The sequence below is a fragment of the Nyctereutes procyonoides genome, unplaced genomic scaffold, assembly GCF_905146905.1.
Source record: "Nyctereutes procyonoides isolate TBG_1078 unplaced genomic scaffold, NYPRO_anot_genome, whole genome shotgun sequence".
Classification (NCBI taxonomy): Eukaryota; Metazoa; Chordata; class Mammalia; order Carnivora; family Canidae; genus Nyctereutes; species Nyctereutes procyonoides.
The window spans coordinates 14,314,643-14,341,043 of NW_026575159.1; the positions used below are offsets into that span (position 1 = coordinate 14,314,643).

The window sequence follows — 26,401 nt, forward strand, 5'->3', positions numbered from 1 at the left end:
TTTATTTACTTATGATAGTCACACACAGAGAGAGAGAGAGGGAGAGAGAGAGAGAGAGAGAGAGAGAGAGAGAGAGAGGCAGAGACACAGGCAGAGGGAGAAGCAGGCTCCATGCACCGGGAGCCCGACATGGGATTCGATCCCGGGCCTCCAGGATCGTGCCCTGGGCCAAAGGCAGGCGCTAAACCGCTGCGCCACCCAGGTATCCCTATAATTTTCTTAATAATATTTTTTCCCTAGCCTGCTTTATTGTAGGAATATAATACATTATACCTATAATATACAGAATACATGTTGATCAACTGTTTATGTTATAAGTAAGGCTTCTGGTCAACAATAGGTTATTAGTAGTTAGGTTTTTTGGAAGTCAGAAGTTACATGTGGATTTTCACGTTATTCAAGGGTCAATTATATATTGTAGAGTAACTCATTTATCTTAAGCCATGAGTAAATACTAGCAATAAATTATGTAACAGTTGTTTCATCCATTCATCCACTTGTCCTTTTAACACATATTTACTGACTTTCTACTATGTGCCAGCACGAGGCTCTGGGATTCAGTAGTGGGCAAGGCAGAAAGAGACAATTACTGGGATAGTAAGGATTGCAGGAAGAACAAAATTGATGATTGGGGGAGCTGGGAAGGTCACTGGGAGGGGTAAAACCAGAATCATTTTTTGCACATGGATATTGTAAGTATAAGATTTTTCTTTTGGGTTCCTTTAACCCAATTCCAATGTATGTGTTGGGGATATGAGGAGAGTGGAAATTTTACACCTAACACCAAGCAGTTCTCAGATATCAGGAGGATGCTGAGAATTCAACTCAGTTTTAATACTATCTATCCAGAGAGATAGCATCAGATGCCCTACATAAGGGTTCAGTGTCATAAGACTGTTCCCCTACCCCCGCTACCTGTGTTTCTGATTGACTAGTTATAAATCAGAGATTTTACAAAAAAAAAATCAATCATCAATCCTACAAACTCTTCTTTGGGTTTGATTAATTTGCTAGAATGGCTCACAGAACTTAAAGAAACATTTTGCTTGCTAGATTACTACTTTATTATAATAAGATATAACTTAGAAACAGCAAGATGGAAGAGATGTATGAGACAAGGTGTGTAGGAAGAGGCACAGAGGGTCCATATCCTCTCCAGGCAAATATTCACCTTGTATTCAGCAACCTAAAAGCTCTCTGAACCCCATCCATTGGTTTTATGGAGGCTTCATTATGTAGGCATGATTTATTAAATTATTGGCTATTGGCAATTGAACTCAATCTCTAGGCACTTTCCACTCCTTAGAGGTGGGAGAAAAAAGTGGAATTAAATGTACCAGCCCTCTCATCACCGGGTTGTTTCTCTTGACAACCAGCCTTCCATCCTTAGGTTACCTTATGGTTTTCTGAAAGTTACTTCAGTAATGTAACAAGAAACATCTTAATAGCTCTTTTTTTTTAAGAAACATCTTAATAGCTCTTATCACAGAAAATTCCAAGTGTTTTGGGAGCTGTGAGCCAGGAACCATAGACCAAGACCAAATATATATTTTTCATATATATTTGAATGACCATATATATTTCTTATAAATTGCAATATCACAATGCCTATTTCATATCCCAGAAAAAAATTCCAGATTTGCAGCAGCATATATTGGGAAGAATTCTGCAATGGGGACATAAATTTGCAAGTTGTATATAAGTGGCATATAAGCCATGATGCTGTGTGAGATCATCTAGAGATTGAATCTGGAAGGAGAAGAGACTAGGTCTGAAGCCTGGGACATTCTATTGTTTGGAGTTTGGAAAGATGAGGGGAACCAGTGAAAAAGCTTCTCAATCACATGTTCTTGGATGTCACACATGAAGACCATTTAAGAGGATCATCATGTTTTCAGTTAATGTCACTAAGTTTTCTAAATACCTTTTTGTTTAGGATTCCAGTCAAGCTAGTAACCAAAATTCGGTGGCTATTGTTAGGTGCTAACTCACATACTTGGATAAAAAAATGTATTTTATCTTATCTCCAACCAGTATTTGTAAAAGGACTTTCTAGTACATGGAAATGAATCAATGACTAAATATGATATTGTAAAGCATTTAGCATACATACTGAAACTAAGGGAAAGCGTAGATTAAAAGAGTATACATAACTAACCACATCTTCAGATGGGACTTGACAAGAAAGAAACCTCTCAAAATGATTAGGACTAGCTTATTTCCAGGGAGCCTGGGTGGCTCAGTCCCTTATAGCAGCATGCCACTCTTGGTTTCGGCTCTGGTCATGATGCTGGGATGGATCCCTGCATCAGGCTGCATGCTCAGCAGGGAGTCTGCTTCTCTGTCTTTCCCTCTGCCCCTCCTCCTACTCACATTCAACACACTCTCTCTCTAAAATGAATAACTTAAAAAAATCTTTAAAAAGAGACTAGCTTATTCCTTTTGAAATTCCAGTGAGTAATTAAATTGTAACCTAGGAATTAATTAGTGAAGAAATATTCCCTTTTTTTTTTCTTTTTTGTAATTCCTTTTAACATGAAGTCCTGAAGATTAGGGAGAGTTAGTTTGTTTGTGGATTTAGTTTGTTCATAATACCGGAATATCACTTTTAAGGTGGTGTAAGTTCCATGTCCTGGAAAAGTTGGTTGCTCCAGGGGTTAATAAAGCAAAGCGTTTGGCTTCTGAGTCTTAAGATATGATTAACTTTATTGTCCCTTTTTGTCTACTTCTACTCCCAGTTTTAGACAACTATCTCCAGGAGGGTGTTGGGCATAAGATTATAGGCAAAGAAGTACAGAGGAAGAATATATATAGGTGTCTGTATGTCACTATTATTGCCACATAGTTATTTCAATTAATTCTCCAATTGAAAGCCTGGTGTAAACCAAGGACTATAGATCAACATTTCCTTACTTTTCCATCACTTTGTTCTAAACACAGCCTGAAAACGAAGGATGCATTATTTTGTCTGGGCTTGAATTTTAGAAAAATTATTTACCCATTATAATAATTTCTGAACTGTTTTTATTTTTCTTTGATTAGATGGAGGCAAAACCTTAACGTATTTCAACTATGACTACAGTGGGGATTTTCAAACAGTTACTTTTGAAGGATCTGAAATTAGGAAAATTTTCCATGGTAGCTTTCACAAGGTGAGTAATGCCTTATTTATTTATTTATTTATTTATTTATTTATTTATTTATTTATAGGCCATGCTTCCTTCCAACATGTAAATTTATTTATTTATTTGTTTGTTTGTTAGTTTACTTATTTACTTATTTATATTCTATTTGCTGTGGGCCAAGCAAAAGAGAAATGTAAAATAAATCCCATAGAGCTTTGGATTTCATATTTTAATTGGAGTAAGAATTATCTGTGAGCTTCTTCTGACTTTGTAGTTCTAAGATATGAAAGCAAAGTGTGCATTTTTACCAGGTACCGTAAGGAATGTTGTTAGAAGTGGTCCAGGTTCATGCTCTGAGCAACAGTATGGTAGAGGATACTGCATTACTAGGAGGACAACTATGAATTCGCTACAGTATGTGTGATGTGGAAAGGATTGCTGGTCTACCCAGCCACCAGTACAGATGGTGGTACAGTACAGACCAGCCAGTTCATGTTGTAGAAGATAGTTTGTACTGATATATTTATATAAATACAGACAACTCATCACTACCATTATAAAAGTTATTCTGAGGAGGAACTTTGTAACCTGTCTGTAGTTTTTATTTCTACCTGGTGTTTGTACTAGAACTCTGTTCCTTTCCACTTCATGTCTCTGAAACACTGAATTGTGGTGATCACTAGAATAGCCATGCTTCATTCCAACATGTACTATTTCCTTTGTGTTTAGCAAATGATCCCACTGATCTCTGGGCTGTTAAGGAATGCAACCTTGCCAAGGCTGCAGGGAGAGCAGAGCATTTAATAGGTGGTGCTGCAAAAAGCCTTGTCTCTTGACCCTCCCTTTTGTGTGTTGAGTGAAGAAAGGGATGTTACAGAGCAAACTTCTTCTTGGCTGCTATCTCCTGACCTAGAACATGGTCAAATCCATCTAATTTGCACAATGTTGCTACTTTATGGGATTTTGAATACCCTAACTGCCTGAGAACAACTGTATACCAGAAAAGTTACACTCAAAAATTTGTTGTTGTTGTTGAATAGGACTGTACAATCAGAAGTATAATACCTTAAAAACAGAAGATGCACTTCGAGATTTCTTAGTTCATAGTTCAAAATAGTCCCATTAGCACTTACCAAGTTCTTCTTGTCTTGACAAGATTTTTTCTTGGTTAAGCAAAATCTATTGTGAAGTTGTCAAGAAAAATAATAAGGGAGTTGTGAAATTTCATGAGTGTTAAAAACACATTGCCATCTTAACATAAGCGTGTAATTCTCATTCCAAAGAATCATTTAAGAGCCTTAGGTGGGGATCCCTGGGTGGCGCAGTGGTTTAGCACCTGCCTTTGGCCCAGGGCGCGATCCTGGAGACCTGGGATCAAATCCCACATCAGGCTCCCAGTGCATGGAGCCTGCTTCTCCCTCTGCCTGTGTCTCTGCCCCTCTCTCTCTCTCTCTCTCTCTCTCTCTCTGTGACTATCATAAATAATTAAAAAATTTAAAAAAGCGCCTTAGGTGAATGTTAAGCTTTATTTACCTTACTGGAAGATCATAAAGACCTTATAAGTAAGAGTCATTAAACACTTAGTTTTACATTTATAAAATCCTGGGACACCTGGGTGGCTCAGTGTTGAGCATCTACCTTCAGCTCAGGGCGTGATCCCTGGGTCCTGGGATTGAGACCTACATTGAGCTCCCTGCATAGAGCCTGCTTCTCCCTCTGCCTGTGTCTCTGCCTCCGTGTGTGTGTCTCTCATGAATGAATGAATGAATGAATGAATGAATGAATAAATAAATAAATAAATTTAAAAAATAAATAAAATAAATTTATAAAATCCTTCCAGTTTTTTAAAGTTATTTTTAAAGAGCTTTCCTCTACTCTTTTCAGTATTGTTAATAGAGCCAAACAGCAAAACAAACCAGAAAGGAAAAGCTTATCATGTAGCAAACTATTCTGTTAATAGATCTACTAATGGAAAATCTTGATGCAAGTACACTATGTAAAGATAAAATTTGATTTGTTCATAGAATTGTATTTAATTGAATGAATATTTTACCTTAATTTCTTATTTTTCAATTGGCTTTAATTTCTACACTTTGGATATGAAGTATGGCCCCAACCAACGCCTTTCAAAAGTTGATAATTATGTAGAAAGATCCTTAAATGCAATCAAAGAAGCAAAATAATTTTGAAAAGTTTTCAGTGTCTCCTGTTGTAAAGCAAAAGTTGTTTAAAAAAAAAAACCTGGATAGTCTCCCCACAGGTTAATGGTTCTTTTTTTTTCTTTTTTTTTTTTGGTTAATGGTTCTTAAAGCATGAATATACGAGGTTGTCTAGCACCCAGCATGAAAATTTCTGTAATTCGTAGTAATGAAAGTATTCCAAGTCTCAAAAATACACAAGAGTCAAATTAGATCCTTCTAAATGATCATGAGAGAGATGTTAGTATGAAGGAACTAATGTGCGGGAAAAACTCCTGCAGTGTTTCTCCAGTTGAATAATGGTTTAACTCCTCTTTGCAGAAAAAAGAATTCTCAAGTGCTTCTCCTGTTGACCTAAATTATTTTGGTCATGATGTAACATAAATAAAACATTCAGTAAAAATTTATATATATCCTTATGTTTCCAGATCCAGTGCAACTATGAAATAAAAATAAAGATTGAGGGACACCTGGGTGGTTCAGTGGTTAAGCGTCTGCCTTCAGCTCAGGGTGTGATCCCTGGGTGCTGGGGTCAAATCCCCCATCAGGCTCCCCACAGAGAGTCTGCTTCTCCCTCTGCCTGTGTCTCTGCCTCTCTCTGTGTGTCTCTCATGAATAAATAAATAGAATATAAAAAAACAATACAATAAAAAAATAAAAATTGAATAACCAGGAAGGTTAATGGGGTGCCTGGGGGGCTCAGTTGGTTAAGTGTCTGGCTCTTGGTTTCAGCTCAGATTATGATCTCAGGGTCCTGAGATAGAGCTCCAAGTCGTGGGGCTCCTGCTCTCTCTCCCTCTGCCCCTTCCCCCACTCGCACACTCTTTCTCTCTAAAATAAATAAATAAATCTTTTTAAAAGACCAATAAAGTGAAAAGTAATGCTATTTTAATATGAAAGATGATGTTTCATGATATTTGACTTCTACTTACAACTGGTCCTAACTGCTCTAACTCCCATAACCTTTTCTTCAAACTAGCATAGCTTCACTTATGTAGCTGTTTGTAACTTTCTTTGACTTTCACTTAATGTGAAATGATTATTTGCCTATTAATTCCACTCTTTAAGCTCTCTGAAAAGTCACCTTCCACGAAAAAAAAATACTTGTGAGGCAAACAGCATCATCAATTGAAATGTACTTAAAAGGTCTGAAAATTCATGGTGGAACTTGCTTACAATGTGGTTCATTTAGAATATACTTTCCCTTGACTATCACCTCCAAGATGACACACATTTTTACAGATCCTCACAAGGAATTGTAGACTCCTGAATATATTACCGGAGACATGCAGATTCTAGAAAATGGTACCACACATTAAGCAAAAGAGCTTTATTTCTTTTGGTCCTGGAGTCACAAGAAGGCATTCCTCCTTCCCTGTCAGTTTCTAGATCTCTTCTCTTCATCTTAAATTAAATAAATATTATTAAAGTGTGGTTTGCCAATAACTGGTAGTACCATTGCTGGTAAATCCATTAGCTTTTCTCATTTAAAATTTTCATGTCCATTTTATTGTGCATTCAGGAAAGGCATAACCAGCCCACCAATCCTGTCATTTCAGGATATTGCTGCTTTAGATGAAGGCTAGATTGACAACCCTTTCAAAGCCTGGGTGGCTCAGCGGTTTAGCGCTGCCTTCAGCTCAGGCTGTGATCCTGGAGATCTGGGATCAAGTCCCACATTGGGCTCCCTGCATACAGCCTGCTTCTCCCTCTGCCTGTGTCTCTGCCTCTCTCTCTCTTGTCTCTCATGAATAAATAAATAAAATCTTTTTTAAAAAAGTCATTTTAAAGAAAGTATTAAGTAAATAAAAGTGGAAGTACAACCCGAATGTGGGACAATCACGGTGGTGGTAAAAGTAGAACCTCTCTCTTCTAGCAAAATGCATAGTGACGGAATTCCTTTTCTTTCCTGCTTTTAAGTGATAAGTCATGAAATTATATGTTTGATTGATATTTCTTCCTTCTTCCCGCCTCCTAAAACATCTTTACTTTTACCCAGATACACATTGTTGTCAGCAAGACTTTGGTTCAAGTGGTTATTGACTGCAAGCATGTGGCTGAGAAGGCAATAAATGCCTCAGCTAATATCACATCGGATGGTGTCGAAGTCCTGGGGAGGATGGTCAGATCGAGGGGACCAAATGGAAACTCTGCACCAGTAAGTGGATAAACAAGTGGAGCTGTGTTGTTTATTATAGAAAAAAAAAAGGAGGGTTTTCCAGGGGGAAAATTTGACAAGAGAATGGATGAATGAATGGATGGGTATAAGGATGGGTTGATGGATGGATGGATGGATGGATGGATGATGGATGGATGGATAAATAGATAACAGCCTCTTTGAATGAACTAAAATATACATTCAAAGTTCTCGGCAGTATAATTCTACTATATTATAATAAGGAGAATGCTCTGGGAATTAAACTAGTTTGTTTTCTAAAGGCATTTAAAAGTGCAAACAGTAAAATATTCATCAAATGGTTTGTGGCATAAAATGTTTGTTAATGAGAATCAAGATTGTAAATTAGAACTCTAATTAGCAAATATAAATTCATACAAAATATGTGACCACTATACATAGTATATACAGGAAATTTATGTAAGGTTCTCATTTGGATTAGATTTGGGCACTTTTAAAATAGCTCTTTGTTATTTGCTAATGTGATGTTGACCCTTTAATTGTTATTTAAGTAACAAATCATTCAAAGATAATATATTTTTTATCATATAACATAGAATTTAAGACCAGGAGACTTTCAATTGGCAAAGAAATCACATTCCTTTCTCTCACTACCCACAAAAAAAGAATAATGTACACAAGCTTTTGTTTTAACACTATGTGTTCACAGCTAATTAGCAACATTTTCTAATTTGAGTCATTCTATAATTAGAACCAATTGGCCTGGAGAGCATTTTACTCTTGTAAACAATTCCAATTATTTTAATGAACATTTCTATGTAACAGAATAATCAGGTTAATTATGAGTCACTATTACTATCTTACGCTTTCTCAATCTATGGAACTAGCCAGATATATGGAACTGAAGAATGCCTTATGATGGTTCTGAGTCTTTTTAAGCTGAAGATCACTTTGTACAAATGAAATCTTCTAGTATAGTACATATAAAAATAAGATTAAAACACATCCATGCTAACTGAATGGGCAAGAGGATCTGGAGTAGCAGGTATTCCCACCCTCCAAAGGTCCCTAAGGGAGCTTCAAGAAGCACAGTTCTAATTCCACTATTCTAGTATGACCCATTCACTTTATACTCCCCCAAATAGTCCCAGGGTAATAATGTGATTCACTTTGGGACATTTCACTATTTAGTGGCATTTCTCTTTGTGATAACAATACAAGGGAAATTCTTGTGTACATAGGAGAACATTAATACTTTCAGACCTTGATAGATGTGTGCTATTTAGTGTAACACTTAGCTTTGATGTATCTTTAAAAGTACTTTTGTCTCTACTTACCTTTGGAGAACCATGGATTAGATGTTCAGAAAGAGAGAATATAAAAGCTACGGAAGGCTCTCTTGTTTTCAGTTATGGCAAGGGACTTTTAAGGATGTTGACATTAATTATGCTTTCATGAGGATGATGCTGAAAGCAAAGAAGGAAGCCCCTGCTCCTCCCAAAGCCAAAGCCAATGCAACATCTTTGAAGCCCAGAAGGCAGTGCTGAAAGGCATCCACAGATGCACACACAAAAAATCCACATGTCACCTACCTTCTGAGGGCCCAAGGTGCTGCATTTCTGCAGGCAGCCCAAATATCCTCAAAAAAAGTGCCCCAAGGAGAAACAAGTTTGACCACTATGCCATCATCAAGTTTCCTCTGACCACCAAGTCAGCCATGAGGAAACCAGAAGACAACAACATACATGTGTTCATTGTAGATGTCAAAGCCATAAAGCACCAAATCAAACAGGCTGTGAAGAAGCTCAATGACATTGTCATGGCCAAGGTCAGCTCTTTTGTCAGGCCCAGGGGAGAGAAGGCATATGCATATGTTTGACTGGCTCCTGACTATGATGCTTTGAATGTTGCCAGCAAAATTAGGATTATTAAATTGAGTTCAGCTGGCTAAATATAAATATAAATTTTTCACCATAATAAAAGAATCTTTACATTATATTGAGGAGTTGTCAACTCTTAATGTTTTGTATTTCGTGCTGATTAAGAAACATACCAACTTCTGCTTCATAGAAGAGACTTTTATGATCGCATACTCCAGAATTTATAAGGCTCCATAATTAGCAAACTAGGGATATCTTGTAGGGATAAGTGGATTTATATAGATAGGTGCTTGCGTGAGTGAATGAATAGACTCCAATTTAAGAAATACAAACAATTCTAGATGTTTGAGATTCTGGGCCCAAATCACTTAGTAATATTATTTTTTTTAATTTTAGAAATAATGCATATAAAATCCCTGACATTTAATGGCATTCAATGAAGAGCAGCTCTTATTGAAGGATGTCAATGTTGCCCTCTCCATCTCACCTTTTCTAAACCTCTAATGCTTATTTAACACTTGATTATTTGTAGCCATCTATTATTTTCTCACTTTTCCATATATCTACATTTTGCCTATCTAGCCAAAGTATAAATCCCTTAAAATAGAAACCATATTATGGTCTTCATTTACAACTCCTTCTACCCTACCTCACAGTATCTAATAAATTCAGATGAACAGCGTCGGTTCTCAAGTAACACATGATAGAAATTAAATAGAATGTCATCTATTTGAGGTTTATTGTGTCTTTCTTAAAATGTTGTTTGAATATATTGTATTCCATATGTGGCAGTGATAATAGACAGTTATGTATATCCTACCTTTTCCTAGTTAAAATTTGTGTGTTACAATTACAGTTTTATAATTATTATAAGAATCATATTTCAAATTATATTCTATGTAATAATTGTACTCCAAATATATGACCAATTAAATATCATGGGATTTATTTCTGAAAGCAGAAATGCCTGTAGGCTTTAAGTCTACCAGTAATAAATCTTTACTTTGGGGCATGAAAGAAAAGCAATTAAACAGAGCACCCTCTGTGGTAACTTCCAGCCAGTAGCAGACAAAGGGGAATTTATAGAAGTCAATAATTAAAGAGTTCTTTGTAAAGCCACTAAGAAAAAAGATGTGGGTTTTGTTAGAATCTAGAAGTCTACAAAGGATTACTAAATAGATTTTCAGTCTGCCCACTTTTTGAAGAATTTGATTACGTTGAAATGGATAATATTAGATTAGATCTCAAGAATGTGATCGGAAACTCACTTGCTCTTTTGGGTTATGACTTAATTATTCCAGTGAAAAGCAGGAGAGAGGCTTCAGTCTTCAGTTTTCAATTTAGAAGTCACAAATTGGTAACATAATCTTAATTTACATCTGGAACCCAATACCCAGCAAAAGGGAATATGTAAATGCAAGCTTTGGATTATTCCAGGATCAGTAATTATCATATAAGACCAGTAATTTATAGGTTAACATTCCCTGACAAATTTAGCAAAGGTTCACAAAATGCCAGATGATGGAAAACCTCTAAATATTCAGTCCTTAAAGAAAATAAATTCTTTTTAAACCAAAGTTGAGTTGAGGAGAGATTGATGGATTTAGGGATACAGTAACTATATTGAAATTGCTCACAATTGTAATAAAAACAACTTGCGTGCAGTGATGCAAGATTTTATAGACAGCGAAAAATCCCTAGTGAGGAGTAAGCTAATAAGCTGGCTTGACTCAGCTATCAGAACACATGTGAGAAGAAACTTAATGACTGTGTTTCTACTTTCTGTTCCTCTCTCTCCTAAGAGGTTTCTTCTACCTTTTCTGATACCTGATGAAATTATATTGCTGCCAGAGATGATCCTAAAAATATTTTGAGTTTCTAGTGTGTGACCATGTTCTTAGTATCCTTCTTCCCCCTTTTCAAATCTAACACTTACATGATTATCCAATTGACTTTGGTTTAGTTCTCTGCTATGTAAATAAAGACAAATACAAGTTATGTTAGAGTTTTTTTTATAACATAACTTACTGAGTGAAAGCTTTGATGTCAGAATCAACAGTAGATTAATGATGCTGTGGAAACAAGAGTTTTTATTTATTTATTTTTTTTTTATTTTTTTTATTTTTGCAAGGTGACAAGGTAGGTAGGTATTTATTTTTATTTAAAAAAAAATGCCAAAGTTTCCACAACTGGTTGTACTATTATACATTTGTATGAACAATGTTATGAGAGTATTGGTTGCTTCACATTCTCACCCACATTTGATATTTTCTGTTGTTTTAATTTTTTTTTTTTATAAATTAATTTTTATTGGTGTTCAATTTACCAACATACAGAATAACACCCAGTGCTCATCCCGTCAAGTGTCCCCCTCCGTGCCCGTCACCCATTCACCCCCACCCCCCGCCCTCCTCCCCTTCCACCACCCCTAGTTCATTTCCCAGAGTTAGAAGTCTTTATGTTCTGTGTCCCTTTCTGATATCTCCCACACATTTCTTCTCCCTTCCCTTATATTCCGCTTCACTATTATTCATATTCCCCAAATGAGTGAGAACATACACTGTTTGTCCTTCTCCGATTGACTTACTTCACTCAGCATAATACCCTCCAGTTCCATCCACGTTGAAGCAAATGGTGGGTATTTGTTGTTTCTAATGGCTGAGTAATATTCCATTGTATACATAAACCACATCTTCTTTATCCAAGAGTTTTTAAATTATAAGAAAATGGTTATGCTTTCATATGAATTACATATGAACTCTTAAAATGATAATTGTAGCTAATATTTATTGCATGCCTACTATGGACCAGACAGTGTGTGCTTTTCTGAGATTATCTTATTTAATCTTCCAATAGCCATGGGAAGAGGTATTTATATTATCCCCATTTTATAGATTCAAAAACTGAGACTTGAAGAAGTTAGGGGGGATCCCCTTTTAAAAAGTGAGGAAAGGGAGACAGAACATAAAGACTCCTAACTCTGGGAAAGGAACTAGGGGTGGTGGAAGGGGAGGAGGGCGGGGGGAGGGGGTGAATGGGTGACAGGCACTGAGGGGGGCACTTGACGGGATGAGCACTGGGTGTTATTCTGTATGTTGGTAAATTGAACACCAATAAAAAATAAATTTATTTAAAAAAATAAATAAAAAGTGAGGAAAGTAAGATATGGATATGAGACTATATCTGACTTGCACAAAGTTTCCTGCCTACCATGCTAAGCTCTCTTCCATGGGGTCAGGCGGATCATTAAGGGACTTAAAGCAGAGGAGGGAGTTTGGTCTGTGCCTATGCCCTGTCTGTTCACTGACATGTTCAAAGACTCACCATTATTTAAACTCTGACCTTGAAAGTATATGCAATCAAAATGTTCCCCCACAAAGTATGCCTACACCTAAATATTTTAGTGACTACCAAGAGGTACAGCGGCTGTTTATTTTTATCTCCTTGTTGAATGAGTCTCCCTTAATTTCAATAAATTGACTGAAAGCAAGTAAAAACGCCTTGCTCAATGGCTAGAAAGGGGTAAGTGCTTAATAAATCTTAGCTTTGAGATGGTGTCAGTAAAAGTTAAACACCAAATTAAAGCAGAAGATGGCCAATGTCCTTGGTGTTCTTTCTCCAGTGTGCCTGTGCAATGTAAATCTCTGTAAATATTTGTATGATTTCGGGTACAGTTTGACTTCAAGTTACAAACTGAGCTATACTATGCTGGAGAAAAATCAGAGGATAAAATGTGGTAATGAGTGGAAAGTTGGGCCAGGCTACATTTTTATTCCCATTCACAGATCACAGTGACCTAACTGATGAGAAATATTTTAATCTTATTTTCATGCTAACATTTGACCCCAAATGACTTGCCTTTTGTCTTCCACCCAGACCAAAATGTCCAATAATGAAAAATGAGCCTTTGTAATTGGCTAAGCATTCCCTTGGAAGGTATTATAAAAAGTTAAAGTAGGAGCTTATGCACCCCCTTCTCTCTTTTTCGCACATAAATTTTTTATAATGTCCAGTTAGTTACAAAGGAAAGAAGTTACAAAAAGTAAAAAAAGGCTGACTCTTGCATTAGTTGCTGGAAGTCTGATTCATTTGGAACCACATTGTCTCGCATTTTCAGGTACTCAAATATAAGATCTTTTAACATACTGTGTCTGTACCATTTCCTACATGATTTCTACAAATATGTATGTCTTACGTTTAGAATAAAAGCCAGAAAGTTTTTTTAATCAATCTTCAGAAATGTGCCCTGGAAAAGAAGTCCCTAAATAAGCCTAAGGAATTTAAGCTATTACAAATCCAAAACAATATGAATAAATTTGTTGTACTCACAACCACACACAAAAGGCTGTTGACTGCATCAAACTGGGAGATGAAAAGCCCACAAGGATTCTTCAAATGATAGTATTGGTTTCATTCAGCCCTTAGTAGGCATTCAAGCCTTTGAATAAATAAAACAAACTCATAAGGATCCCATTAATTCAATAGGACAGAAGTTTAGCCAGAGATCTGTATGTTGACATTAAACTGTTACAGGTGATTAGGTGGTGAATGTTTATTTGAAAAACTTCAAGAAAGCCTGCTCCTTACTGGAGCTAGTGAAAGTCTTTTCCTATACATATATCTTTCCATTCAGTAAAATGTCTTTACACTGAGGGCTCTATTCAGAAACGGGGAATTTTTTAATGGATGAATGACTTACAGATTGAGCTGAATCTATCTAATACTGTCATAATGGGGCCCATTTTATAAATGCCCCCAGACAAATGGCATTGTAATGTTAATTAGGCTGGAGTATCTGCATTTTAAACAGACCAAAGATCCTTTCACTGCAAAATGAACCACAAGAAAATGAAATGTGCTATTCAAATCCCAAGCCAGAACACGACTTTCAACATGTGCTTACATTTCTTAGGCTTTTTCTTCCCAGGTCCCAATCTGCAGCATGGGGTTGGTATTACTATTATTTTACCTCACAGCGGTCATCTGAGGATTGCATGACACAGCCAAAGTCCTTTAGATAGTGCCTCACACATAGTAGGTTTTCAACAAATGCCCACTGCTATTATTGTCATTATTTGCTTAGATTTTTCTCAACCAAAGAATTAAACAGTTATGATTATTGTGGAAACAAACTACTGTTATAGTTCTGCCCTCAATACATAGCACTTCCATTTAGATTCTACTCTTTTGGCCTTTGTATTATATTCTGCACCTTAATGAATTCAATAATGAAAGAACTGTACATGCTCCATTAAAATAATATTTAGGGGCGCCTGGGTGGCTCAGTTGATTAAGCATCTGACTCTTGACTTTGGGTCAGGTCATGATCTCAGGGTCGTGAAATTGAGCCCCGTGCTGGGGTCTACACTCAACATAAAGTCATAAAGTCGGCTTGTCCCTCTCCCTCTTTTCCACCCCTGCTCACTCTCTCTCTCAAATAAATAAAATCTTTTAAAGATTAAATAACATTTATTATTTACCATAACTATATTCTAGGCACTGTTACACATATTTGTCTAAATTAACTCATTTTACTATTATAGCTACTATTACACCAATGAATGGCTATTACCAAAGAGCTACTATTATTATACTAACTTTGCAGATGAAGAAAACTTGGACTTCAACACATTGCATAATTTCTTCAAAATGACTTAGTTTGTGAATGGAGGATTCGAGGCTTATGCCCAGGCAGTCTAGCTCCATAGCCTTTTAACCCCTATGGCCCTTGAAATATTTCTGTTGCTATTGTTCATAAAAATCAACATCTGCATTCCTTAAAAATGTTTTAATTTAAAAAAAGCATTTTTTTCTTGGTCTGAAAACCTTAAAAACCAAATTCTTAAATGATCATTATTTTGTTGTATGATTGCCCTCCACAGACTAGATATCCTACCCATTGGGAATTTTTTTTTTAATAGAGAAGAAAAGAGCATGAACCATGCACGTATTTCTTCAGACAACTCAAGAGTTGTATATAGAAACAAACAAAAAACTGATGCCTTGATTCATGGATCTGCTTTCAAAATTTAAGCTTTATTTTATAAATCTTGCATAACTCACTTGGGAAAGGATATTTGCAGCAAAGCACAGTTCTTATGTACTACAAGAGAAAGCCTGATTTTATTATCTTTACTGTCAGAGCAGACTCTTCTGTGATGCTGCATGCATTGTTAGTAACTCTTTCAGGAGTACTATGCACTTGGGCATTCTCATTTTCAGGACCCCTGACAGGGATGAATAGTATTCTTTGGGAGAAAATAAGGCACCAAGAGAGTTTTTAGCACTTGGTGAAAACACACTTGCTGAAGGAAGGTTATAGATTTAAAGTGAAAAGATTGCATCCTTCCCCCAGCTCTGCATTTGGTGATACTTGTAATACTTGGGAGATATCAGAAAGGGACACAGAACATAAAGACTCCTAACTCTGGGAAACGAACTAGGGGTGGTGGAAGGGGAGGAGGGCGGGGGGTGGGGGTGAATGGGTGACGGGCACGGAGGGGGACACTTGACGGGATGAGCACTGGGTGTTATTCTGTATGTTGGTAAATTGAACACCAATAAAAATTAATTTATAAAAAAATAATAATATTGGAAGAAATATAATATTACAAATGATTGGGGACATGAAGTGAGTTGTTAGCCCTTAATAACATTCTAATGATGTTTCTGTTTGTTTCAAAATGTACACTGAGTTTTGCCGACATACATGCGTAGAACAAGACTAAGTATTTATGGCGTGATCAATGGCTCCAATAAAAATACACTCATCACAGATTCTCAGAATACAATCTGTGAATTTGTCATGACCCTGTCATGACAATGTTATAAAAAGTATTCATGGGCTTACCTCTCGCCCTGGTAAAGATCTCTGAGGGCAGGATTTTGGTTTTGTTCATTTTCATATTCTAAAGGTTGATGTAGTATCTGGCTTGCACTACCCATTAAAGAAAAAATTTGTGGAATGTATGCATATGCGATGAAAGCCAGAATTCATTCAACAGTCTTTGTGAATATCTACTACCCACCACATATGGGGACACGAAAATGAATAAGTGATTCTCTGTCCCTTGAAGAGCTCACAGTCTAAAGAGGAGCTAATGTAAATAATCACACTATGGTGGGAGACGTGCTATGGGACAGATATATGGAGTGTTGTGAGACTACGGAGGCGCTTGTAGTAACCGTGAGGGCAGTACACAGGCTGAGTTTTAGCAGGGGTGCTAAGTTCTTTAGGCAGAGATGAGAGGGAAAGTTGTAATAAATGAGAGAGTTTGGAGGCTGCTTGGATTAACTATAGACAAAATCTTAAATCACTGTATCTTTGAGGAACAAAGTTAGTTTGATATTGTTAGAATGACTTTATTTACTGTCAGGTTATATTGCAAATGTATCCATGTTCTATTATGTGATAGAAAATAAGTAATCATAATTATAGACATAGCGCATCTCCTTTTTATTGAGTGACAATTTTCTTTTAACTTGCAGTTCCAGTTACAAATGTTTGATATTATTTGTTCCACATCGTGGGCCAATAGAGACAAATGCTGTGAACTTCCAGGCCTGGTAAGAATTCTTTTATTAGTAGGTTTGTTCTTTATTGAAATGTTCTAAAGTTGTATTTAATTTTCTTTGAAAATGAAATGCTATTTCATAAAACTCAGAACAAGCTATTTCATTGTGATGATAATGAAAATCAGAAGAGGCTAAGAAGGAGGCATGTCTGACACCAGCAGGACATACTGACATACATGGTGGGGGCTGCACAGCTCCAGGGGCTGCCATTTACAGAGTCCAGATGTTCTCAAACTTCCTGGTTCAGAAAACCTTTGGTGTTGCAATAATTTTTTCATGATACCCTTCAGGCAAAAGAAATGCTGGACAATTCCATATATGAATTCATTAGGCCCGGAAATCTTAAATGTTTATGCTCTAAAAACTAATGTAACCAACCATATGAAAAAATAATACACATGATTTGAGAGAAAAATGGTATTTTTATTTTATTCTTAAATAACCACAATTATGTACTAATGGGATGGATGGGCCTATGCACAATTTTTTATACCCTGGGTTTTGATTGGACGTTGCCACCCTCACTTCTTTTTCCACATTGACTTTTCCCATGGTACTTACCTTCCATCATAGCAACTGCCAGAACCCCATATCTGCAAGTAAATGACATCATCAAAAAAGTATCTTAATATCTAATGTTATGACTATGAACTACCTTGAGCTAGTTGTTCATATGAAGTCCAATGGGTACCAAATATTGCTATTTCTCTTGAGTTTTTAAAATGTTCATGGTACTTCTGGAAGTTTGCTAAGCTGTCATTATGAATACCAAGTATAATTCACAGGGTTATACCTGTATATATATAAACAGAATCCTCAGGATCCCTGGGTAGCTCAGTGGTTTAGTACCTGCCTTCTGCCCAGGGCGTGATCCTGGAGTCCCAGGATCAAGTCCCACATCGGACTCCCTGCATGGAGCCTGCTTCTCACTCTTGCCTCTCACTCTTGCCTTTCTCTGTGTCTTTCATGAATAAATAAATAAAATCTTAAAAATAAAAACAGATTCCTATCTTAGGATCCTTAGGGACAGTGAGCTGAGATGGATGACCCTATTACGGTTGGACAGTACTCATGTCTTAATAATTGAACTTGAAGATGGGCATGGAGCAGCCTTTATAAAGTCTAAGAGATTTGCCTTTTTAAATCTACACCAGATCACAACATCTATTGCAGGCATTACATTTGTGATGACTATGTTTCAGAAGGAAATACGGTTGGCCCTTGAACAACAGGGGCACCAGCCCCCTCTCCCACTTGGTCAAAAATCTGTGTATGTCTTTTGACTACCCCAAAACTTAACTACTACTAGCCTACTGTTGACTGGAAGCCTTGCTGATAACATAAACAGTTGATTAACATTTATTTTGTATGTAATATGTATTATGTAGTGAATTCTTACAGTAGTCTAGAGGAAAGAAGATTAAGAAAATCAGAAGGAAGAGAAAAATAAACATAGTACTGTACTGCATTTACTGGGGAAAAAAGTCCAGATATAATGGACCAGTGTGGGTCAAGCCCATGTTGCTCAAGAGTTAACCGTAACTTACTCTTCCTTCATCACATCTAATTTTCAAGTAAACTCTGGTGAATTAAATCAGAGACACTGTGATATTAGGCTTAAGCACAGATGGATTGGAAATTGGAAGCAGAAACACTCAGAAGCCTGTCCTGTATCAAGTAAAATGTGATCACCACTTTTCTGAGGAACAACCCAGGTTTGATGAGAGCTCTTCTTTTTATTTCTATCACTGAAGACATGCCAATTCCATGGTAGAAAGACATGGGTGGAGATAGAGTTGGCAGCAATGGCAAAGCCATTATTTAGCCTCTGGTCACAGGAGGCCTCATATTAGCCTTATTGGGGGGCTCTTTCAGGATAACTAAGTTTTTTTTTTAATAAATTAATTTTTATTTTTATTTTTATCAATTTACCAACATACAGAATAACACCCAGTGCTCATCCCGTCAAGTGTCCCCCTCCGTGCAGGATAACTAAGTTTGTATTCCACTCTAGCTGCCCAGATATCAGGCCAGAAGTGTTAGCAGGGGGGTTTCCTGTAATGAGCTGAAAGCTTTGACTATTGTCCAACATTTAGAGGGAAGTATATACAGTATAGAGAGGCCCTCTGCTCAGCTTTTTTTGAGTTTCTGTTGTGAACATTTCAGAGACTGGGTTTATTTTCTACTTGATCACTTAATTGTCATCCGTGCTCTATTAGGTCCAGCTTTACTTCCGCCCCACCTCCAACCCCCTGTCCCCAAGTCTTAAATAATGAAGCTTATTTTCTCTCTATCCAGTGGGACTAGTGAGCCCTATGTCTGCAGTTTCTTATTCCGGTGCAGACTTCATTTTGGCTGATACTTCAAATAGGATATTCACAAATGGTTCGATAGCTATTAGCAGGTGCTCTGTCTTCATACCCCAGTAACTCATCCAGAGATGTTCAGCCTGACATTCATAATATATCTTGTAATGTCATGTGCTGAAAAAGTTGTTGAAGAGAAGAAAAATGAGCTCCAATCCCAAAGCTTTTTAGATCGATGCTGTGGTGTTTCCTTATGTTCAACCACAAAATGACTCAAACGTGAGTCATAATTAAAGTTGTTGCAGGGAATTGGTGATGTGTTTAAGCACCGTTTTTAGTTTGTTTTGTGTGTTTTAGTTAGCTGCAGTTATTCTGATTGACTATTCCAATATGTTTTTTTTTAATCCTTTGAAATAGAAGACAGAAAGTTTTCCAAACCTTAAGTTCATAGAGTACTCTTACTTAAACTGATTGGAATAGTAACGGATCTTTTTTTACACCCACTCTGCCTTCCTTTCTTACATCCCCAAGGTCATTTTATCAACATCCTTTGGTAATGATGATTATCAATGACTCATGAGACACTCATTCATTTTTCTTTAAGGAGAATATTCTGTGGGCAGGAGAGGGTATTCTTTTCCTTTCCATACCAATATTGACTTAAAAAGGTTTTTTAAAGTGTCTTAAATCAGGGGATCCCTGGGTGGCGTAGCGGTTTGGTGCCTGCCTTTGGCCCAGGGCGCGATCCTGGAGACCCGGGATCGAATCCCACGTCGGGCTCCCGGTGCACGGAGCCTGCTTCTCCCTCTGCCTGTGTCTCTGCCTCTCTCTCTCTCTCTCTCACTGTGTGCCTATCATAAATAAATTTTAAAAAAAGTGTCTTAAATCAAAGTGTTTTTCTTTGAATTCATAAAGCCATTTGTATAGATTGTCTTGTTAACAATTATGCTATGTTTTTTTTTTTTCTCTTCAGAGGGATGAGGAGACCTGTCCAGAGCTACCACATTCCTGTTCCTGTTCTGAAATCAATACAGGGACTCTCGGACCAGCAGGCCCACCAGTAAGTCTTGCCTAGTTCATATTTAAGTGTTCTCTAATAATATAATAGCTATCACTTGTTGTGTGTCTTAAATGTGCTTGCCACTATGCTAAACACGTACTTAATCCTATGAGCAAACTGAAGCACAGAGATGTTAAGAAACTTGCCTAAAGAACACAGCTTCTCTTCAAATCCAGGTCTCTATGACTCCTATATATGATGCTCTTTAACCTCCATACCAAACTATCTTTCAAATTGTTACGTATTTCAAATCTTCCCTTTAATATCCTGTGGTTTATTTTCAATGTGAATGTTTCAAACATCGGCCCTCTACTTGTACCTTTAAGATTTGTGTATCCCTCCCTTTGCCTCATATGTGTTAAAATTGATAAGTGAAGGAAGGATTTTGAATTCTCCAGGAAAAATACCCCGTCTAAACATGAAGTTCTCCACTGCTGATGGGAACTCCCTGCAAAAAAGAAGAAATAGGGAGATTGGCTGGTTGAGGCGGGGGGGGGGGGGGGGGAGGGCCGGTGAGAGAGGAGGAGGAAGAAGGTAGGAGGTAGAGAGACAAAAAAAAAACATGTTTTTTTGTAAAATGTAAAATATATATATAATTTTATGACCTGAGTCTTTGAATTTACCTTGATGAATCTTTCTATTTAATGTGTTCAAGTGCTCCTTTGCTGTCTGACCTGCTAACCTGGGGCTATGGGTATTTCCTTAAGGTAGTATATAGTTGGTTTGTGGTTAAGAAATGGCAAATGGATCAAGGCAGAGAGAGAAAACAGGGAGAAGAAGCACAAGCAAATAAAAAAAATCCAGACCTTACTGAAGGAATATTCTGATGTCTCACCAGCCCTTGCACATTGACTCATGGGAGGCAGGCAGACCCCACCAACATGCATGCAGTAGATCACGCAGGCAGCATGAAGGTTCACTCCAGGTTGGACCCCCTCCACTAGAATTTTTATCTGTGTACCACATTTCCTGAACTGAACAAAAAGGAAGAGAACCTGCTGAATGTATCTGAAATACATCCCAATAGCTTCTCCTCCTTTACCTTTGGCACATAGAACATTTGTTCAAGTGCAGATGTAGAACTCAAATCCTTTTCTTTTTTCCTTTCTTTTTTTTTTTTTTTAACAGAAGACTCTTTATCCCAAAAAAGCAAATGTGGAGTGATGGTAAAAGCATTAAATTTAAATTGTAAGACTAGGCAAGTCTCTGAACCACTGTGAACCTCCATTTCCTCATATGTAAAATAGCACCCACCTCTCTGACATTCTGAGGAATATACATGATAATATGCACATAAGTATTCTGTGCATTATAAGACTTCCATCAAATGTAAGAGTTTGTCTTTAGTTTAATCTTGGAATTGGAAACACAGATTTATTTTCAGCTGTGTATAGCTTGCTTTTTTTTTTTTTAACCCAAAAGTATGTCTTTGAGGATCACCTGGGTGGTACAGTCAATTAAGCATCTGACTCTTGGTTTCTGCTCAGGTCATGACCTCGGAGTTGTGAGATGAAGCTCTGTGTGGGACTTGCACTCAGCTTGGAATCTCCTTAATATCATTTCTCCCTCTGCCTCTTACTCTGCCTCTCCCCTCTGTGCTCATGCATGCTCTCTCTTTCTCTCAAATAAATAAATATATCTTTTTTTTAAAAAAGGTATGTATTTGAACTTTATCAAGGGTAATGCATATTGTTCCATTATATGAACTACAGCTTGTTGGCCCATGAGTTGAGTGCTCATACACTTAGGATCGGATTTGTTGGAGAAAAAGGAGGGGTTTACCTTCAGTTTCATGAAGAAACTGCTAATTGCCTTTCTAGATGGTTGTCCCAATATCCTTTCCCACAAACTCTAGAAAGGTCTGGTTTTCTTGCATCTCACCAGCACTGTGATGTTGCCAAATTCAAGAGCTTTCGCTTGTCTGATGACTGTAAAATCCTCTGTGGTTGTTATTTTATTTTATTCATTTATTTATTTTTCTTGAGAAAGAGAGAGAAAGAGAATGAGTGGGGAGGGGCAGAGGGAAAGAGAGGGATTCTTAAGCAGACAGGACCCAACTTGGGGCTTGATCTCAAGACCCTGAGATCATGACCTGAGCTAAAATCAAGAGTTGAACGCTTAACCAACTGAGCCACCAGGTGCCCTTGTGGTTGTTATTTTAAATAAGACTTTCCCTTTGTACTAGTAAGGTGGAGCAGTTTTTCATTTGTCTCTGAGTCATTTGGATTCCTTTCTATATAAATATCTGTTTATAAACTTTTCTGGTTTTTTGTTGTGCAGATTTTTTGCCTATTGGTTTCTAAGTGGTTTTATGCATTCTGGACACTAATCCTCTATTAATGATATGGTTTGCAAATATCATTTCCTAATCTATGGCTTGCTTGTTGTTCATGGGACTTTTTATTATATAGAAATTTTAATGCCAGTGTAGTTAAAATTGATATTTCTGTGAGCTATCATTGTTTGTTTTTCTTTATACCTTCTTCTAGCCATGGTTTACTTAGAAGTGTCTTCTTAAATTTCCCATCATATGTGCAATTTTTACATTTTTTCTTGTATTAATTTTACTGCACTTTTTTATGGAAGATAGTCTGTATAGTACCAATATCTGGACATTTGTTGATTCTTTGACATTTGTTCTGTGGCCTTTAGTCAAGTTTTACAGATGTTCTGTGTATGCTTTAGAAGAATGTATGTTTTCTGATTGTGGAGTTCAGAATTCTAAATATAAATATCCAGTAAATCAAATTATAAAAATTGTTTTGTTAGAATTTTCTTTATCTGCATTAATTCTTTATCTTTCAATTGTGAGATGGATGTTTAAAATATTCTACTTCAGTTTCAATCTGTTATATTTGTTTGTAATTTTGCATTGTATATCCTAAGATTGTGCTACAGCATACAGAAAATTGAGAACAGTCATCTTGCTAGTGATTTGCAATATCAACATTGCTCTTTTGGATTATTTTCCTGGCATATCATATATACATATATACAAATATGTGCCATATATATACATATGTAAAATTTAATTTCAATTAGCCAACATATAGTACATCATTAGTTTCAGATGTAGAGTTCAAAGATTCATCAGTTGCCTATAACACCCAGTGCACATCACATCATGTGCTCTCCTTAATGCCCATTTTCTTTATCTTTTTGGTTTTAGCCTTTCCGTGTTTTTATGTTTGAGATGTGTTCTGTTTAAATAGTATATGGGTAGATTTTGTTTTCAATCTGGTTTTGCAATGCTTTTAGAGTTTAGTTCATTCATTCAATTGTTTGTGATAATTAACCTCTTTGGGCAAGTATTCCTGTATCTGTCACTTTAGTTTTTGCTTTCTATTTGTCCCACATGATATATGTGGCTCTCTTGGTTGTTTGAGATTTTATCTACTCATTTACACTTTTTAGCTTTTTGTTGTTATTCCTTTTTCTCCCCTCCACTAATTTGGAAATCATACTCTCTGTAGCTGTTCTTTTGGTAGTTAACCAAGAGATTTTAACAAGCATATGTAGCTTGATAAAGTCTAAAAAGAACCAAGATTTTCACCCTTACTTCAACCGATACGATGTTCTTGGAATTTTTTTTTCTCTTGAATCATCCTTTTTATAATTATGTGCTGTTGCTATCCAGTATTTTGGTACTTTTTTTTTTAGCATCACAAACTAGACATTTTATTAGTACTTGTTATAAATAACGTGTGTTAAGACTTGCTTCCATACTTTCTATTTCTTTGCTCACAATATCTTCTGGTATCTTTTTATATCTCCTGAAATACAACCTTTGGATATTCCTTTTTTTAAGATTTTATTTATTTTAGAGAGAGAGAGAGTGAGTGCAAAGCAACAGAGGGAAGGACAAAGGGAGAAGAAGAGAGAGAATCTCAGGCGGACTCCCCAGTGAGCAGAGTCCTCCACAAGACTTGCTCTCACAACCCTAAGATCATGACCTGAACCAAAACCAAAAATCGAATGCTTAACTGACTGCACCAACCAGGTGCCCCATGATGTTTCTTTAATGAGGGACCATTGGTAGTAAATTTTCAATTTTTGTTCGTCTTTTAATGCTTTTATTTCCCATATTATCAAAAGATAGTTTTAATGGTTGCTACAGAAATTGTTGGTTGTAACCCCCATAATCATTGCCACTCCTTCTTTTTCAAAGTAGAATTCCCTGAGTTTTAGCTAAACACATAGCCATTCATCTAGGGACTTGACTTCTTAGCATCTGTACAGTAGGTATGACCCATGACCAAGTTTTGGCAAGTGAGAAAGAAGGTATATTCAGTCAACCTCAATGTTATTCTTAAATGTAAACAAAATATCTTCCTTTTATCCATTCTTACCTCTCTAAAAGGCTACTCTGGGAACATGTGGTAGTGGCTCACTTTGGTAAGCAGTGTTCTAGAAAATAGCAGAGCAATAAAATGAAGAAGCTAAGCTTCCACATTGTCTTACTTGGTAAAGCTACTCTACTACACTGAACCAGTTATCAGCTCAGATTTTAATATAAGAGAATAATAAGCCTTTTGTCTTACTTAAAAATTTAATATTGGCCTCAATTAAAGCAGTCAAACAACTTCCCAAACTAATAAAAGGGAAGATCTTCAAGATCCCTTTGTCTTTGGTGATCTGAAGTTTTGCTACAGTATGCTTTGGTGAGGGGTTTTGATGTTGTTAATCTGCCATTTTGGAAAATTTATGACTTCATGAGTTTGAATGTTTCTCATTAAATTTGTAGTTTTCTTAGTTATTACCTCTTTAATATTGTCTCCCTCCTATCATCTTGATTATGTTTTTATGAAACTCAATTAGATGTACTTTTTTTACTTTCATGTCTCCTAACTTTTTGATGTATTTCTGCTTGTATTTCCAGGCCTAATCTGTGTAATTTCTTCAAATTTAGTTCCTAGTGTATTTTGTGTTTAGCTATGTTTAATAGGCTGTTTCAACTATCTGTTGTATTTCTGATTTTGATGATTATATTTTGCACAGCTAGAAGTTCTATTTGGTTCCTTTTCAAACCTTCTGGGCATTTCTATAGTCTTTCTGCTTTTGTGACACTTCAAAAGTATTTTTTCTTTCAATGTTTTAAATAAAGTTTATTTTTTTAATCTGATCATTTCAATATCTGCATTGTATGTGATTCTGAGCCTTTTTTTTTCCTGCTGATGGTTCTTATGCTATCTTATTTTGAAACATATTTTGTGATTTTTTTGGGTGTATATTTGAGTTTGTATTGTTTGTAATTTTATCTTGGGGGATATTTTGAGCCAGTTTTGGGCTGTATTCCTCCAAAGAATATCTGTGCCTGCTCCTGCTAAGCTCTTTCATATATAATCAATTGAAATCCACCTTAGACATTTGACTTTGGAGTTTTGTTTGCTCCTGACAGGCAGTGTGAATAACTCTGATCCCTGGATTGTATGAGAATCAGCTTCTGGGTAATATTTCTTAGCAGAGACATTTCCTACTCCTCTCATAGCTAAATTGGAAACATCTTGGTCATCCACCTGCTAGTTTTGCTTTTTTTTTTTTTGTCTAGCTGATTCACAGTGCAGCCTTTCAAGTTCCTCAGCTTTAAAGAACATTTCGTTTTCCACCCTACCCCCACCTATTATAGACCTAAGTTCACATTTCCTTGCTTTGTGTGGGCTATAAAATACAAACTTGGCAGCAAACTTGAACCTTTTGCCTTATCCTTCCCAAGGGCGGTCTCTGTGCACATGCTTGCTTCTCTGGTTTTTTGTTTCTTCTTCATTCCTGGTATTTATGCATGCAATTCTTAATGATAATAATGTTTATTTTATTTTAAGCAGCATTAATAGGCTTTTTTTTGCTGGAGGGTTTTCAAGTTTTTTCATCTGCAATATTGCTGGAACAAGTTATAAACTATTTACATATGAGCTAAGAGTCAACCTTTGTAATGAGAAAAAAGTGAAGTGAAAGAAGGATTGAGCTCTGACTTGGAGAGAAAGATTTAAAATAGGAGAAAAGCTATGGCAATTTTTGAATATTCAAAGTATAATAAACTCTTCAAGAAATAGTCTTCCAGGGCAGCCCCGGTGGCTCAGCGGTTTAGTGCCACTTTCAGCCCCGAGCGTGATCCTGGAGACT

The 26,401-nt window shown here is 36.5% G+C and overlaps 1 protein-coding gene across 2 annotated transcripts in view; it reads left to right on the forward strand.

Annotated features, from left to right (window-relative positions):
- The window catches only part of COL14A1 (collagen type XIV alpha 1 chain), a 217,171-nt gene that overhangs the window by 130,177 nt on the left and 60,593 nt on the right, over window positions 1-26,401 (forward strand). For both annotated transcript variants that reach the window (XM_055314233.1, XM_055314231.1), the window contains exons 33-36: window positions 3,043-3,152; window positions 7,323-7,481; window positions 16,829-16,906; window positions 20,195-20,281. In XM_055314233.1, the coding sequence (XP_055170208.1) occupies window positions 3,043-3,152; window positions 7,323-7,481; window positions 16,829-16,906; window positions 20,195-20,281 (434 nt within the window). The remainder of the gene's footprint in view (window positions 1-3,042; window positions 3,153-7,322; window positions 7,482-16,828; window positions 16,907-20,194; window positions 20,282-26,401) is intronic.